The sequence below is a fragment of the Macrotis lagotis genome, chromosome 8, assembly GCF_037893015.1.
Source record: "Macrotis lagotis isolate mMagLag1 chromosome 8, bilby.v1.9.chrom.fasta, whole genome shotgun sequence".
Lineage (NCBI taxonomy): Eukaryota > Metazoa > Chordata > Mammalia > Peramelemorphia > Peramelidae > Macrotis > Macrotis lagotis.
The window spans coordinates 190,421,350-190,438,401 of record NC_133665.1 but is presented as its reverse complement, the minus strand read 5'-3'; the positions used below and the strand labels follow the sequence as shown (position 1 = coordinate 190,438,401).

At 39.1% G+C, this 17,052-nt stretch overlaps 1 protein-coding gene across 1 annotated transcript in view; it reads right to left on the bottom strand.

Moving 5' to 3' along the window:
• Positions 1-781: 781 nt before the first annotated feature.
• SUGCT (succinyl-CoA:glutarate-CoA transferase) overlaps positions 782-17,052 on the bottom strand; it is a 585,759-nt gene continuing 569,488 nt past the window's right edge. Inside the window, exon 14 of the mRNA XM_074199070.1 lies at positions 782-2,033. Within this exon, the coding sequence (XP_074055171.1) occupies positions 1,870-2,033 (164 nt within the window). The 3' untranslated portion in view covers positions 782-1,869. The remainder of the gene's footprint in view (positions 2,034-17,052) is intronic.

Below are 17,052 nucleotides of genomic sequence, written 5' to 3'. Positions count from 1 at the left end.
GTCAAGAGAAACTGAGGAATGTCTGAAACATATTGGGCAGCTCCCCCCTTGGCAAAATGATGGGAGGGGGGTGACTAAGGGTCCCACAGGATAAGTAGGCAGGAATGAACTGCAGTCTTCTTCATCACTGGAGAAACGGTCATATTGAGGAGGTCACAGAACCACTGTGGTATTGGGGATTTGCAAAATGGTACATAGTTATGAAATAATTTCAGAGATTTGATCTCATTTGATCTTTACAACAGCTCTGTAAGAAAGGTAAATCAATTGTTTGCCAGCTCCATTTTATAGAAGGAAAAAACTGAAGTTTCTGAAAGTCTGCTATCTGTTCAAATTTCCAGGCAGAGTGGGAGATTCCAAAGTTTTCCCAGGGATAATTTCTAAGACATCCTGTGATGGCAGATACTTCAAGGAAAGAGTATCAATCCATTTGGGATTACCTCCACTTGAATAGATAGCAGCCCCTTTGCACCTTAGGAGAGAATCTATATGAGTGGCTGCAGCTGATTATAAAAAAAAAATGAATTCCCTGGGGACAACTTCCTAACTGATAAAGCAGATGGAGAGTAGGCTATACTATTTGTCATAAACCCAATGAGAAGATGAATGTCTTATTTATTTAGCGTCTTTATTCCAGTTAATTACATGGACTCAAGACTGGAGTTATGCGATCAAGAGAATGAAAATAAAGAGCATCTGAGCAAGGAGCAAAGAAAATGAATGGAATGCCAAACCACAGTCCGAAACACAAACGGTAATGAACATTCAGTTGCAACTTGAGTACGCAATAACATTATCTTTTTTAATAAGGAGCACATAACAAGCATGAAGGGAGGATGGCACATTCTATGGAAAATATTGGTTAAAGGGCAACCCTAGGGACAAGGTCAGCCAGTGGCCCAAGTCACCCTTCCTTACATGGCTAGAGCCTAGCTTGGCTGGGCGTCAGTCTGAATTAATGTTCAGGCCCACTCTGGGGCTGATGTTTCAACGGTTCAAGCCTTCCAGGACCCTGTTTACTTTACTTGTAAATTATACCCTTGAACACTCAGGTTTCAAGGGCCAAAGAGCTGCCAAACTTGTTAGCGGCGGGGAGGTGCCTTGCTCCCGATCTCCCAAGGGCCTCTCATTCTCCATCCCTTCCAATCTGGGGGCTGGGCACCATGGAAGAGCCATTTCTATTCCCTCTGCTCAAGCTAGGCTGCTCCTCAAAGCTCTCCCCTCAGGAGCCGTGCCACCGGGAAGGAGCAGAGATTGATGGTCTGCAACCCATCATGGGACCATCAGAGCGATGCACCCTAAAGCAAATATTTACACAGCCCAGCCGGAGAGTGGGTCTCGGTTTTACAATGGACATGGGTAAAGGCCAGGGTTTAAATTACAGATTAACAAAGGCTTCATGAGCACAAAATTAGGTTATTCTGTTTAAAATCAATCACAGAGCCTGTCATTTTGCTTATTGCTTTGACTTCATAACAACGGTTTAAATGCGGGCTTTATGTGTGAGTGGAGAGCCGGGAAGACTCAAAGGCTCCCAGGATCTGTCCAAGCTCTGCTCTTCCTCACCCTCAGGCTCGATCCTGGAGCAAACATGAGGGCAATTAGCAGGAGCTGAATGAGGAGGACATGCGGAGGGTTGGGGGATCAGGGAGTGAAATCATTGCCTAAAAATAACTATGATTGGAGCATTAATTGAAAAAGGTGATAGGATTTCAAAGGTGTAGGGAGATTGATCGGCCCCAGGCTCATCCTTGGGGAATTGATTCTATTTTCATTTTTGTTTTCTGTATGCCACCAGAACATGGGTGAAGGGTGTGCCCTCACCAAGTGGGTTCAAGATGGGCTCTTCAGTCATGAAAACATCCCTTCTCATTGGACTTTGGGTTGGGCCACCACGCCAGCCCCAAGCAGGTCCTTGATGGTGCTGTCATCATAGCCCAGGGATGTCTTCAGTACTTCTACCGTATGCTGCCCAAGCAAAGGAGGGGGCTTTGGATTAGCCATGGTGAACCCGCTGTACCTCACAGCTGGTCCTGCCAAAGGAGAAAGAGAACAGGAAGTATGTTAATGACAAACCCTAGGAAATTAATTCATTATCCAAGTAGCCTTGAGCATTGTCAGGGAAACCAAACATAGCTAGTTATAGCATCTAGATTCACCAGCATTTAGGAAAGAAATTAAGTTTGGCATGCAGCTTTCCTTGAATGGGGTCATAGGTCACATATTTCTGCCATCTGTTGGTTACCCAGTGCACTTCTCAAAGCAATAATATGAACGTTAGCATAAGGAAATGGAAGGAGTTGGGCTGGTCATAGGAGCAGTCAACCCCTTCCCAGAAATGCCCTCTGTTTTTCAGGACCAAGAGAACCTATCTAAGCTAAGACTCATGGGAGTATCTGAACCAAATGCAGAAGCTATCCTACCTAAACCCTCTTTTAATGATGAGAAAACTGAAGTCCAGGGAGGTAAGTAATTTGGTCATCCTATATCTCTCCTTCCTTCCCTACCAATGTTCTGGAAAAAGCCTACAAAAGACATATCAACTTACTTCTTTTCCACACATACATTTGTTAGCTCCTTTTAATCTGGTTTTCTCTCCCACAACTCTATGGAAAACCTCTTCTCTAAAGATTTTTTTTTAAATATCTTTCTAAAGTGTCAATAAATACCCTCTTAGTGACCTTTAGATCACCAAAACCTCAGACTCCAAGTCTTCATTCCTGGCTCTCCTCCCCTCAGGTTACAGATAACCCTATGGAAGAATACTTCTTCCTTCTTGTTACTATCTACTATCCATAGTATTTTAATCCTTAACTTGGTAATTCGCCAACTAAATGAAGACTCTAGAATGTAGGGATCATGCTATTTTTCATTGTCTTATTCTCTGCAACAGATAAAATAAACAAAATTGACTACTACTGATTATTACTGCAGTTGTAATTTATAAATCAATTCTCTGGATACAGTCCTATTATTTTTTTAGCATAAGGAAAAAAGTCAATCTCAAATTAGATGAATGAATAAAAATAAGGCAATATGGTGTGTAAATGAGGCAATTCCAATATGACTTCTTTAAGCAAGCTATTTACATTGAAACTGAGAAATGGATAAAAGAACACAAATTGACACAGACTATCACCATTCCCTAAGAAATTCTAACTCAAGTAAATTAGTCACTACAATAAGGAGATGAAAAAAATCCTTAAAAAACAACTCATAGAGCAAAGCTTCAATCTCCTTCTCAGACACATAGACATAACAGTCAAAAGCAACACTTCTTATGAAACTTGATGCAGCCCCAGGTTGTAGTTCCAGAGCGGAGAACATTAGCCCATTAGTGCCTACAGCCCCAGGGAAGGGTAGAAGAAGAAAGTTTGTGGTCACTCACCTGGGAGCAGGCCCAGGTATTCGATCCCAGGCAGAAAGAACCCTGCACCTGAAACAGGGGCCCTAGTCACACTTCCAGGGTCAAGAGGAGCATTAGTACTTGTGACTAAAGAAGAACAAAGTTTTTCTTGAGCGAATGTTGGAATACCATCCAGAAGATCAATGACTACACTTCTCTTTGTATCATATAAAGTTTGGAAGAACTGAAAACATACCCCCCTGATAACTGGTCTTGAAAATAGTAGCCAAAAAATGCTAAAGCTTGGAACAGTACCCCCTTCACTCCAGTAGCAGAGTCCAACTTTAGCAAAAGTTAAAAGTCAAGAAATAAAGTGGAAAAATGAACCAAAAAACCCAAACAAACCCTTAACCATAAAAAGTTCCTAGGGTGACAGGGAAGATCAAGATACAAACTCATAATAAAGCAATAATGTGAAAACAGTTACAAACAAATCCTCAAAGGAAAAAAAGTTGAATTGGATACAATTCCAATAAGAATTCCTCAAAAAAGATTTTCAAAATCAGAGTGATAAAAGAAGAAAATGAAAGTGATACCAGAAAATTATGAAAATAGAACCAATAGCTTGGTAAAGGAAGCAACAAATACTGAAGAAAATAATATCTTAAAAAACAAAATCGGTCATATAAAAAATTGAGGCATAAAAATCCATCAAAGAGAACTCTTTTAAAAAAATAGAACTGAGGACTACATGGAAAATTAGGTATAAAAATTAAGAGAAAATAAATTTTAAAATTTTTTTTAAAATTCAGTGAAGCAAGGAACTCCTTAAAATATAGACTGGACCATATGGAAAAGGAAGTACAAAGGCTCATTAAAGAAAATAACTCCTTAAAAAAATTGGAATTGGCAAGTAGAAATTAAGAAATAATAAAACAAAGTTGAAAGAATAAAAACAGAAGAAAATATGAAATATCTCATTGGAAAACAATTGAATTAGAAAAGAGATTGAGAAGAAATAATTTAAGAATTATTGGACTACTCAAAAGCCAAAATTTTTTTAAAAAAGGAACCTAGACATTACATTTTTAGGAATTATCAAAGAAAACTTCCTCAATTAATTGGAATCAGAGAGTAAAATAAAAAAATTTTAAAATTCACGAATCACCTCCTGAAAGAGATCTGAAATTGAAAACTCCCAGAATATTATAGCCAAATTTCAGAACTCTCAGATCAAAGAGAAAATATTTCATACAATTGGAAAGAAACAATTTAAATGTCATGAAGCCATAGACTGGATCACACACTGTTTAGAGGTTTTAACTTTGATTGATCAAAAAAGACTTGTAATATGATATATCATAAAGCAAAGGAGCTAGGATTATAACCAAGAATAATCTATCCAATAAAACTGAGTATAATTTTTCTGGGGAAAAATGGGTGTTTAATGAAATGGAGGACTGTCAACAGTCCTGATGTTTGTCTACAGATGAATAGAAATTTTGATTTTCAAATGTAAGACAGAAGAGAACCTTAAAAAGGTAAATATGAAATAAATCATAAGGCATTCAATAGGATTAAACTGTTTTCATTCCTATTATAACTCCTAAGAACTTTCTCATTATTAAGGTTGTTAAAAAAAGACTATCCCTAGAGAAGACATGGGTATGAGTTGACTGTAATAGTATGAATTAAAAAAAAATAAAATGAAAAGGAAGGAAAATAATGCAATGGGGAAAAAAGGGGGGGGAAGGAGAAATCTTGTAATGGAAGGAAGGAGAGGGTAGACAATCTTGAACCTTAAACTCATTAGAATTAGCTCAAGAAAGAGTAATATGTAAATTTGGTTGGGTATAAAAATCTATTTTATCCTACAGAGAAGTAGAAGAGGGGAATGGAGATAAGAGAAGGGAAGATGTTAATAGAAAGGAGGAAGGAATAAGGGAGTTGGTGGTCAGAAGCAAAACAGACTTTTAAGGAGGATCAGGGGGATGGAGGGATGCTGGGAAGGAGAGGGAGAGGGAGAAAGAGATGGAGATACAGATGGATATGGAGGGGGGATAGAGAGAGAGAGAGAGAGAGAGAGAGAGAGAGAGAGAGAGAGAGAGAGAGACAGAGAGACAGAGAGACATAGAGAGACAGGGAGATAGAAGTAGAGAAACACAGAGAGACAGAGAAGAGAGAAAAGAGAGACAGAAACAAAGAGACAGAAGACAGAGAGAAATTCCCAAATGAACAGTGATGCAAAAATTTTTAAATAAAATACTAGCAAGGAAATGAAAGCAATATATCACAATGCATTATGACCAAGTGAGATTTATACCAGAAATGTAGGACTAGTTCAATAGTAGATAAACTATCATCATAACTGACCATATCAATACCAAAACAAATATCATATGAGGATTCCAACAGATACAGAAAGAACACCTGAGAAAAGACAACACTAATTCCTATTAAAATACTAGAAAATAGAAATAAAAAAATCTATCTGAAATCACTAACAAGCATTATCTCTAATGGAGTTAATCCAAAAACCTTCTCCATAATTTCAAGGATAGCAAGGATGCCTCTTGTCACCATTACTATTCAACATTATATCAGAAATGATAGCTATAGCAATGAGAAGAAAAAGAAATTGAAGGAATTAGAATAGGCAATGTAGAAACAAAACCATCATTCTTTGTTGCTGATACAATGGTATACTTAGGGGCACTTGGGTGGCACAGTGGATACAGCACTGATCCTAGAGTCAAAAGGACCTGGTTTCAAATCCAGCCCTAGACACTGGACACTTTATAGTATCTTACAGAACAATAGTTGTGTGATCTTGGGCAAGTCACTTATCCCTGATAGTCTGGCATCTCCAGTCATCCTGATTCCTATCTGGCCATTGGACCCAGATGGCTCTGGAGGAGAAAGCGAGCCTGGGGATTTAGCGCAGCCCCTCTCACTCAAATCCAACTCATGTGCTTATTATGGCATCACCTCCCTGATGTCCTAGTCCTCTTCGAGAATGAAACACAAAAACAACAACTATGGTATGCTTAAAAATGATACTTGAAATAATGACCAACTTCAGCAAAACTGGAGGACACAAGCCCACACAAACAATGTGCATTTCTATATGTTATGAGCAAAGTGCAGCAGGAAGAGATAGAATGAGAGATTTCATTGAACAAATTACAGATAATATAAAATATCTTCCAAGACACACAAAGGAACAAAAAAAACCACACAATTACGAAACACTTCACACAAATAGAGTCTGATTTGAATAAAAGGATAAATATCCATTGGTCATGAGTAAAACAAGCCAATATAATAAAATGAAAATTCTACCTAAATTAATTTGCTTATTCAGTGCCAAAGCAATCAAGCTACCAACAATTATTTTATAGAGCCAGTAAAATTTATAACAATATCCATCTGGAAGAACAAAAGCTCCAGAATATCAAGGGATTGGGGCAGCTAGGTGGTACAATGGATAGAGCACCGGCCCTGGAGTCAGGAGGATCTGAGTTCAAATCCGACCTCAGACACTTAATAATTACCTAGTTCTGTGCCCTTGGGCAAGTCACTTAACCCCATTCGCCTTGCAAAAAAAAACTTTTAAAAAAGGAATATCAAGGGATTCAGTGAAAAATATAAAGGAAGTCAGCTTAGCAGTACCAGATCTCAAGCTATAATACAAAATTATCAAAAACAATCTGCTCAAACTCCCTCTTTGATAAAAACTGCTGGGATAATTGGAAGTTAGTATGGAAGAAAATTAGATTAGACCAACACCTCACACCCTTTACCAAGATAAGATCCAAATGGTTACAGGAGGTAGACATAAAAAACAATACTATAAGCAAATTAGAAGATCAAGGACTAGTTTGCCTGTCAGATCTATGGAAAGGGAAACAGTTTATGACTAAGGAAGAGTTGGAGAACATCACCAAAAACCAACTAGATGATTATGATTACATTAAATTAAAAAGCTTTTGCACAGGTAAAACCACTGTAACCAAGATCCAAAGAAATGTAGTAAACTGGGAAACAATCTTTACAACTAATGATTCTGACAAAGGACTCATTTCTAAAATATACAGAGAACTGAGACATATTTTTAAAACAAAAAACCATTCCCCAATTGACAAATGGTCAAAGGATATGGAAAGGCAATTTACAGATGAGGAGATCAAAGCAATTCATAGCCATATGAAAAAATGCTCTAAAACATTAATTATTAGAGAAATGCAAATTAAAGCTTCTCTGAGGTACCACCTCACACCTCTCAGATTGGCCAATATGACCAGAAAGGATAATGATCATTGTTGGAAGGGTTGTGGGAAATCTGGGACACTATTACACTGTTGGTGGAGATGTGAACACATCCAACCCTTCTGGAGAGCTATTTGGAACTACGCCCAAAGGGCAACAAAAAATGTGCATACCCTCTGACCCAGCAATACCACTACTGGGTCTATATCCTGAAGAGATGATGAAAAAAGGTAAAAATATTACTTGTACAAAAATATTTATAGCAGCCTTGTTTGTGGTGGCAAAGAATTGGAAATCAAGTAAATGTCCTTCAGTTGGGGAATGGCCTAGCAAACTGCGATATATGTATGTCATGGAACACTATTGTTCTATTAGAAAGCAGGAGGGATGGCATTTCAGGGAAGCCTGGAGGGATTTGCATGAACTGATGCTGAGTGAGATGAGCAGAACCAGAAAAATACTGTACACCCTAACAGCAACATGGGAGTGATGATCAACCTTGAAGGACCCACTCATCCCATCAGTGCAACAACCAGGAGCAATTTGGGGCTGTCTGAAAAGGAGAGTGCCATCTACATCCATAGAAGGAGCTATGGAGTTTGAAAAAAGTTCAAGGACTATTCCCTTCAATTTAGAAAAACACAGATATCTTATTGTCTTATCTTGTTACCTCTTAGACTTCTTGTCTCTTCTCTAAGGACATGATTTCTCTCTTATCACACCCAATTTGGATCAAGGTACAACATGGAAACAAAGTAAAGACTGACAGATTGCTTTCCTGGGGGGGGAAGTAAGATTGGGGGGGGGGGAATTGTAAAACTCAAATAATATCTTTAATAAAAATTAATTAATTAAAAAACATTCTGCTCATTAAATACAGAAGTGAATCAGTAGAATAGAATAGGTATACAAGATGCAATAGTAAATGACCACAGTAATCTAATATTTGATAAACCCAAAGATCCAAGATTTTGGGACAAGAACTCACTATGTGACAAAAATTGCTGAGAAAACTAAAAAGCAACTTGGCAGAAAATAGGTATGGACAACATCTCATACTATACAACAATATAAGATCAAAATGGGTATGTGACTTAGACATTAAAGGATGAGATCATGAGCAAATTAGGGGAACATAGAAAAATGACCTTCTCTTACAAGATATTCCCTAATTGATAAATGGTCAAAAGATGTGAATAGACAGTTTTCAAATGGAGAAATTAAAGCTATATATATATATATATATATATATATATATATATATATATATATATAATCATATGAACAAATGCTCCAAACCCTTATTAATTAGAGAAATCCAAATTAAAACAACAATGAGCATCAGTGGGAAAAGTCCAATGAAGTCAAAATTAGATGAAAATCTCCAAAGAAAAGGAATGTTACAGCACATTTCTCCAGTAAAGGCTTCATTTGTCAAAGGTATATAGATTTGAGTGAAATACACAAATAAAGTGATTCCCCAATTGATAGAGATCAATTTTAATTCATTTTTAAAGTAATTATTGGAGTGCTTCATTGTAAACTCCTCAAAAGAATCCTGTGACATATATGAAGTTCTGAAAATCAAATATTAAAACAATTGTGCACACCCTCTGAATAAACAGTGACACCCTCATCTTGCTCTGAAGGAGGTTCTATTCAACAATCAATACACATTTAGTAAGACCCGACTGTGTGTCGGAGACTGTGAGGATACAATGATAAAGCAAAAACAGCCCTTGTCCTCAAGGAATATCCATTCTAGTTGGTTAGCCATATATCAATAGGCTTTTATATACAGGAACCCTTAGGGGAGAAGATTCAGGGAGTTGAAAACCCAAGAAAAGACTTTCTCTAGAATATGGCCTTGAGCTAAATTTTGAAATAGGCCCTTAAAAGTCATAGGGGAGGTGGGAGAGCATTCTAGTCATATAAGTGATGTTGCTTGTGGGTAGAAGGATTTTTAATTTCATCAGTCTTGGATGAAGCAAGAGCCGTGAGCATTCTTCTCATTCAATGAATAAACTGATAAGACTTTATTAAAAAACGTATACCTCTAGCTCTAGCACTGAGCTAAATGTTAGGGACACAAAAGGCCAACATGAAACAGCTCTGCCCCTACCGAGGTTAGTCTGAGAGGAAACAACAGGTATATGCATAGATCTAGAGACCAAATAGCTACAGGTTAGATGTGAAATAACTGGGGGGATGGGGAGAGGCATGAGAAAAGTACCTCCATAGAAGGAAACACTTGAACTGAGTCTTGAGGAAAAGTCAGGAGTCTAGGAGGAAGTTAGAAGTGAGGGTGGTTATTTCAAAAGTATAGAGTGTCCTATGGGAGAGTGGTAAGGAGGCCAGGTTGGCTAAAGCACAATGTGTGGGAAAGGGAATGAAAAAGCTGGAAACATATTTTGCAGATATTCAGGCAAGAGCATGGGCTAGGTTTGTTTAGGGACCTCTACTTTATTTGCTAAAGAAATGGATCCTTCTCTAGAAGACTCTCGGGAAGCTGGCTGTTTGATAGTTTACATCACTCTCTCCTAAAGTCAATTGTTAAGGTCCCCTCTGCTCAAGTTCCATGGTGGAGGTGGTGGCCAGTTGGCTATGCCATTGGTTGTAGTCATCAGGCCTTGGCAGACTCCAATCTCTGTCATTAGGCTAGGTATCCTTTAAAAGGAAAACCATGCAAAACTCTGACACAATCAGACCCCATTTATTTTCAAATGTTTCTGGGAAAAGCTCCACCCCCTTCCGAAGACTGCAGCATCTGAATACCAGAATGTAAAAGTGGATAAAGTCCGACCATGAGCTCGCCTAAGACCATGTCACACAGAGGTGCCAATTAAGGGTTCTAGGTCAACTCACTGAGCTTATTTTCCATGGCTTCTGTTTGATTTGTCTCATTTGATGATTGAGATGAACAGGCAAAGTTAAACTCTCATTTCCCTTATTTTACTCAGAATATCTTTTCTTCAGTTATTCAGGAAAACATGGGTAATGTCTATGTTATGATCTTAATCATAACTACAACTTAGCTTTTAACCCACCAAAGTAATGTAGATCAAACCATATTTTTCTGAGGAAGCCCCGAGGAAACAGAAATCAGGGCTATATCTGAATGCTCTGGCATCTGGACCTTAGGCAAAGCTGATAAAAATGCTCTGGACAATGCAGAGAATTATATGGATAGAAAGCATTGTTTTGGTTTGCTCTTACAGAGACAAGACCTCTGTCTCCAGAGCTGTCAGCTTAGCCCTTCATATTTCAAATAAAATTCACCAAAGGGGAAAGGAGACCCTTGGCAGGGATCCAAGGGATTTTCCCTGCTCAGAAGTTATGCCACACTCATCTTTTCCCATTCTCTCCTCTGCCATGCTTGATCATTTATCTGCCATTATGTTTGCTCAGGACCTGTTTCCTTTGAAAGCTTCTAAAGCTACACACCACAGCACACCACACCACACCACATACACACACACACACACACACACACACACACACACACACACACACACAAATACAATCATACCAGAATCCCTGGTTCATTGTTGCCCAAGTTAATTTATTATTACATTGATTCCAAAGATTTGGTCAAATCTCATTTCTTATGCTTCCCCAATTTAAGTATGTCATTTTAGAAAATTAAAAATGTGGGGAAATATGTTCAGAAGAGATTAGAATGAGACTTGGCAGATTCCTGGCCAGCTGAATGAGGACTCTGAGCAAGATGGTAGCCTAGCCAACTAGAACCAGGCAGATGCTAGGGCTTCTGACAATCTCCATGAATTGGAATTGAGGCTAGAATTGGTTAAGCTAGCTGTCTCCATTGGGCTTTTCCAAGGGCATTTTAAATGCAGTTATGTAAGAAACGGGTCAGGTTGTTCCATGGACAATTCTCCAACGATTTCTGTGATGAATCGAGTCCAATTCTAACTCCTTGAATAGGAAGTGCCTAAGTCTACATTGGAATCATGCTGCCCCCTTAGAAAAAGAAATTAGAATCCCTAGGAGAATTCTGATTTGGTGGAAGGAGAGGAGATAGACTAATGGTGCCACTTAGGAAGATAAGAATTACTTATATTTATATTGAGGAAAAAAGCAAGGAGATCTGGGAGCTCCAAGGAGGGTCAGCTCCATGGGACTGTTCTTTCTATATTATCCTGTCTCCTGGTACAGAAGTTTCCCTGCCTCCAAGTTTTTAAGGTCAAGGCATGTTGGAAGGCATGTTGGAAGGGGAATAATGGGTTGACTGGCAAGGTTGGTATGATCCTGGATGGGAAGAACTTTGAATATCAAACCAAAGAGTTCCTATTTAATCCTAAAGGGAAGCAGCAGCACCTGGATTTGTTGAATATGAGGAAGCTAAGGGTCAGACTTGCCTTTTAGGAAGCTCACTTCAGCAACTGAGTGGATCACGGACTAGGATGGGGAGAGATTTGAAGTACGGCAGACATTGTCACTTCTAGCAATGTCTGCAATCCCATACATGCTACCCATGGGCCTGGATAAAATATTCTCTGTAAACCTTAATTATCTTAACTGGTCAATGGAAAAAAGAAACACAGACACAACTGTTCACAATTTAAGCATTAAACAAAAGGTGTCGTGTTTAACATGACTGCATAGGTCTGTAGCAAGCATCTGGTCACTGTTCCCTGTATGACAGCCCCTATTATGCTTGAAAGCAGTTATTAGGACAACCTCCAATGTTTTATTTTCTGGAGCATGCAATCCCAGGTGTATTAACCTCTCCTTGTGGATTCTACCCAAGGAATCCTACCTTTCAGAACTTTAATTATCTTTGTGGCTCTGTTTTTGAACTTCCCCCAAGCTCTCCTAAGTGGGGGGAGGTAGATTTCTCTGACTAGCAAAAGCATTCCCTGGAGCTTATTTTCCTTATAATCATTGTCTTATAGAAATTTTAAAATACCATGTAGCCAAGATACAGCCACTCTGACCTCCAGGTCTTTTTTAAAAAAAAAAATTTATGTAGCAAGTCATTGCTACATTTGATCTTTTAGACTCCTCTTTGCAATGAACTTCCTTAAATTTTTTCCTTACTTAATTCCATTCTTTTACTTCTAAATACTCCTCTAATTTCTCTACTGAATGATGAGTTCTAATATTCATTTATCTATTGCCACCAATAGGGGAAGCTGGATGATGCAGTGGATAGAGTAAAAGACTTAGAAGAAAGACATCTTCATGACTTCAAATATGATCTGAGAGCAGCCATGTAACCTTGATAAGTCACTTAACCCTCTTTGCCTGTTTTTGTAAAATGATCTGGAAAAGGAAAGGGTGAACTAATCTAGTTTCTATGCCAAGAAAACCCTATATGGGATCACAAAGAGTCAGATAAGAATTTTCAACTCAATAACAACACCCATTTGGTGAGAGAAGTTGTTAAGATAAATGATAAAATAAATTTAAGCCAAGGCAGCTAGGCGAATAGTGCACTGGTCCTGGAATCAGGAGGACCTGAGTTCAAATCCAGTCTCAGATGCTTGATATTTATGAGTTGTATGACCTTGGGCAAGTCACTTAACCCTATTGGCTCACAAAAACTAAAAAAAATTAATTTAAGCCAAAGTAGTGTGATGTAAACTTTTTTTTTTGATGTAGACCTACAATTTTATTAGTTGGAAAACTCCCTATATAGATTTTCTTCACAGAAACAGAATGGCAACTTGAGGCTGTGACTTGACCTTGGCCATACAGCCATTGGTATCTGAGCTGGGACCTGAACACATCTTTTTCTCTCCTAGCCAATATGCTCTACCTCAACCTCTATTTCCAAGGTAAGTATAGATATTTATAGCAATGCCCCCAAAGTTGTGAGTTTTGACATGGCTTCTGCCCAGACTGAGCCTCTGATACCTTTCAACTTTCTTCTACTTTGATGTCCCAGGTGAACATCTACTGACCAGAGGGCAGAAACCCATCTGGGGGTGCTGTCTGCAAGAAGAAAACTGCACCTGGGTCCTTACAGAAGGAATTTGAGAATGCAGCTTTCAATTGTGTCCCACTGAGCCAAAGCTATTCAGAAGACAAGCAGGTTGTGCCTTTGGCTTCTTTCAGATTACCTCTTTGACCCGGGGCTTCTCCTTTCTGGGCTCCAGTTCCCTCATCTGTAAAATGAGGACGTTGAACTTCGGTGATCTCTGATGTCTCTCAGCCCTGATCCCATGATCTCATCAAAAGGATGACTTTGGTCAAAATAAAGGACACAAACTTCCATCCTAGACACTGGTCCTAGTCCAGAAAGCCAGAGAAGAGAGAAGCCAAGGCTACTGATAACCTGGGCTCCCCAGCCCAGAAACACAGGTCTGCTCCTGGTGTCCTCACATCCATTATTATCTTGCCGAAATCACTTCATGTTTCTGTTCCAAAGGAAGCAGAATGATGCAGTGGGCAGCAAACTGGACACAGAGTCAGGAATCTTACATTCAAATCTAACCAGGGACAGATGGCAAGTCACTGAACTTTTCTGGGACTCTGTTTCTTCATTTGTAAAACAGAAACTACCTCCTCAGAGAGGAATGAGAAGCTCAAATGAACTGATGGTTACAAAGGGATTGACAAACAAGGCAATATGATTGGGCTGAAATCCTGCTAGGGCTGAAATAAGAAGAGTAGAGTTCAAATTCAGTCTCTGATACTTTCTACACATGAACCCTTGGGAAAACTTTCTGGATTTCAGTTTCTGATTTGTAAAATAAGGGGTTTAGATGATCTCAGAGATCCTCACCAGCTCTATGTCCATAAAGTACATTAAAAAAAATAAAAGGAGAGGATTTCTTTGCTTTGAAAAACCTCAGGAAGTACTAGGATTGGCAATAGCAAGGTACCCAGAGAAGACAGATTGGAGAGAACTCTCCCTAGTTACTGTTACGCAGAAAAAAAGTGAGCCTCCAAAGCAATAGATAAGCTGCCTTACCTCTCTAGACACTACTAGACTGTATGGGGTGTTTTATTCTTCCTTCTCCCTACTAATCTTCCCCAACCAAGGTTCCAGAAAATGTTGCTGATTGTAGGCATCTGGAAACAAGATCAGATGGAAAGTAATCTACCAGATGGGAAATGCCTTTAATGTCCTCGACTAGTCAAGATGATGACATTCAAGGACAATGAAGAGAAATCATGGGGTTCCTATCCATCCTTTAGAAGACAACCTATGGAAGACCTCTGCCAGTATACACACATGCTCCAGTCCAATCTAGCATGCCTTCACTGACCTCTATGGGCACAGCCTTGGGAGGACAGTCTGTGTGACTGGAGAAACTGCCCCAAATGAGAAGACAGAGATACATTTGGGTGCTTGGGTTGTGCCAAACAGACAAAGACAAAGGGGAAAGCAAACAAACACATTTCCTACATCAGGTCAGGGCTAGGAGCTGGCGAGTTATTGCCTGAAAAGATACCACAACACCACTAGCCCCTCAAATCCCCTGGTTAGCACACAAAGTCCCAGAGAGAACAACTTGTGCCTTTTGTACTCAACACAGTGTCCACACACAGAGAGGACTAATAATTGTCTTTTCATTCATTTAGAATAAGTGCTTCATAAATGCTTGCAGATTAATTGACCATTTAGCATGGAGATTTCCTGGATCCTTGAAGGTTATGGCACAGGATCTCAGATGGGAAAGGAATACAGGCCTAAAGCTGAAAGGGAGCTTTAAGGTCATTGAGTCTGATGCGTTCCTTTCACAGAATGCGATACAGAGGCTCAGAACATTGTGTGACTTATAAAGGGCATTCCAGACATCAGGGTCATAGATCTAGAGCTTAAAGTCTGCAAGGGTCAGCAAGTTGAATACCTTCATTTTACATATGAGTTAACTGAGAAGGAAACGGATCATAGACCTCAGACTGAAATGTCCCAAAGAGGTCTTCTTGTCCAATTCCTATATTTTATACAGAAAGAAAATGAGGCTGAGAGGCTAGGAATTCCTCCAATTCATCTGTAAAATGGAGATAACAACAGGACTTGCCTCATAGGAGTGTCTTAAGGATCAAATGAGATATTATTGTAAAATACTTTGTAAGTCTTAAATGTCTATAGAAATGTTAACTAGTGGGAGTAATCATGGCCCTAGTGATGATAATAATAGTTGTAGTATCACCATTTGTCTCCCTCTCCCTGACTCCATTGCTGTCATTGGTGGTTGAGGGTTACACTCATGCCCTCAGAATGCTGAGGACCTAAACAAAAACCTCTAGGAAGAAAGGCAAAACAAAGGAGAGAATAGAATCGAATGGGAAAGGAAGAATTAACTCGATCCATGAGATCATCCATAAGTCATTGATATCTCAATATTGATGCTTAAAGAGGGCTTGACAGACAAAATTTCATTCATAACTCACAAAACCTTGTTGGGTAGATAATGATTACTTTGGCGGGGGAGGTTGCAAAGCAGTGGGGTTAAGTGACTTGCCCAAGATCACATAGCTAGGTAATTATTAAGTGTCTGAGGCTGGATTTGAACTCAGGTCTGCCTAACTCCAGGGCCAGTACTCTTATCCACTCTGCCACCTAGCTGTCCCTTGTTGAGTAGATAATGAATATATTACCATTCTCATTTTATAGAGGAATAAACCAAGGTTTGTACAGATTGGGGGCTTAATAGCCATTAAGTAGTACAGCCAGGATTCAGGACTTCCAGTGCCCAAAGTAGAGTCTCATTAATGACCTCCCAAGCTATTCTTTCAAGTTAAGAGAATACAGAACACTATCTGCCTTCCAAGAAGCTGGAGCATGGCAAAGGTGGCCAACATGGTCAAAAGTGACCAACAATAATTTATTTCCATTGGGATGGGGAACCCATCCTCAAGTAAACACTACTTCATCTCCTCCAACTTTCTTCCTTGGGAAACAGAGCAGAGGGTGTAGAGGTGGGGGAGGGGCAATGAGTGGTGGTAAATGGCAAGAAAAGTCCAGCAGTATCACAGAAATGCTGCATTTTCCTCAAGCTTGGGCATCTTCTACCACCAGTCAAGAAATTTCTACTGAAACCCTTAAGCATTCTGTGGTTCGGTATCATCTCACACATAGATCAACACCCAGGGTCATATTCATGGTAAATGCTCCTCTCCCCAGTATTATCACTGAGATCTTCCTTGAGGAAGGATAGGTCAAGCTAGAGCTGCTTCGATAAGTAGTGTTTTATTTTTTTGTTTTTCAGTTTTTCTGAATTGCACACTTTTTTCAAAATCAAGAATCCAGAAGAAAAACAAACATCTATCTTAGAATATATGAAATTCCATTGCAAAATATTTTTTAGTTTGGCTCCTTGGGTCCACGGTTGAGATACTTGCTGGAGATACTATTTAATCTTCCAGGCTTAACTGGTGTCACAAGGAGACAAACTTCATTTGGCTGAAAAGAATAAGAGTTCCAGGCCAGACTTCTTTGGCAATTTCCCCTCCAATGC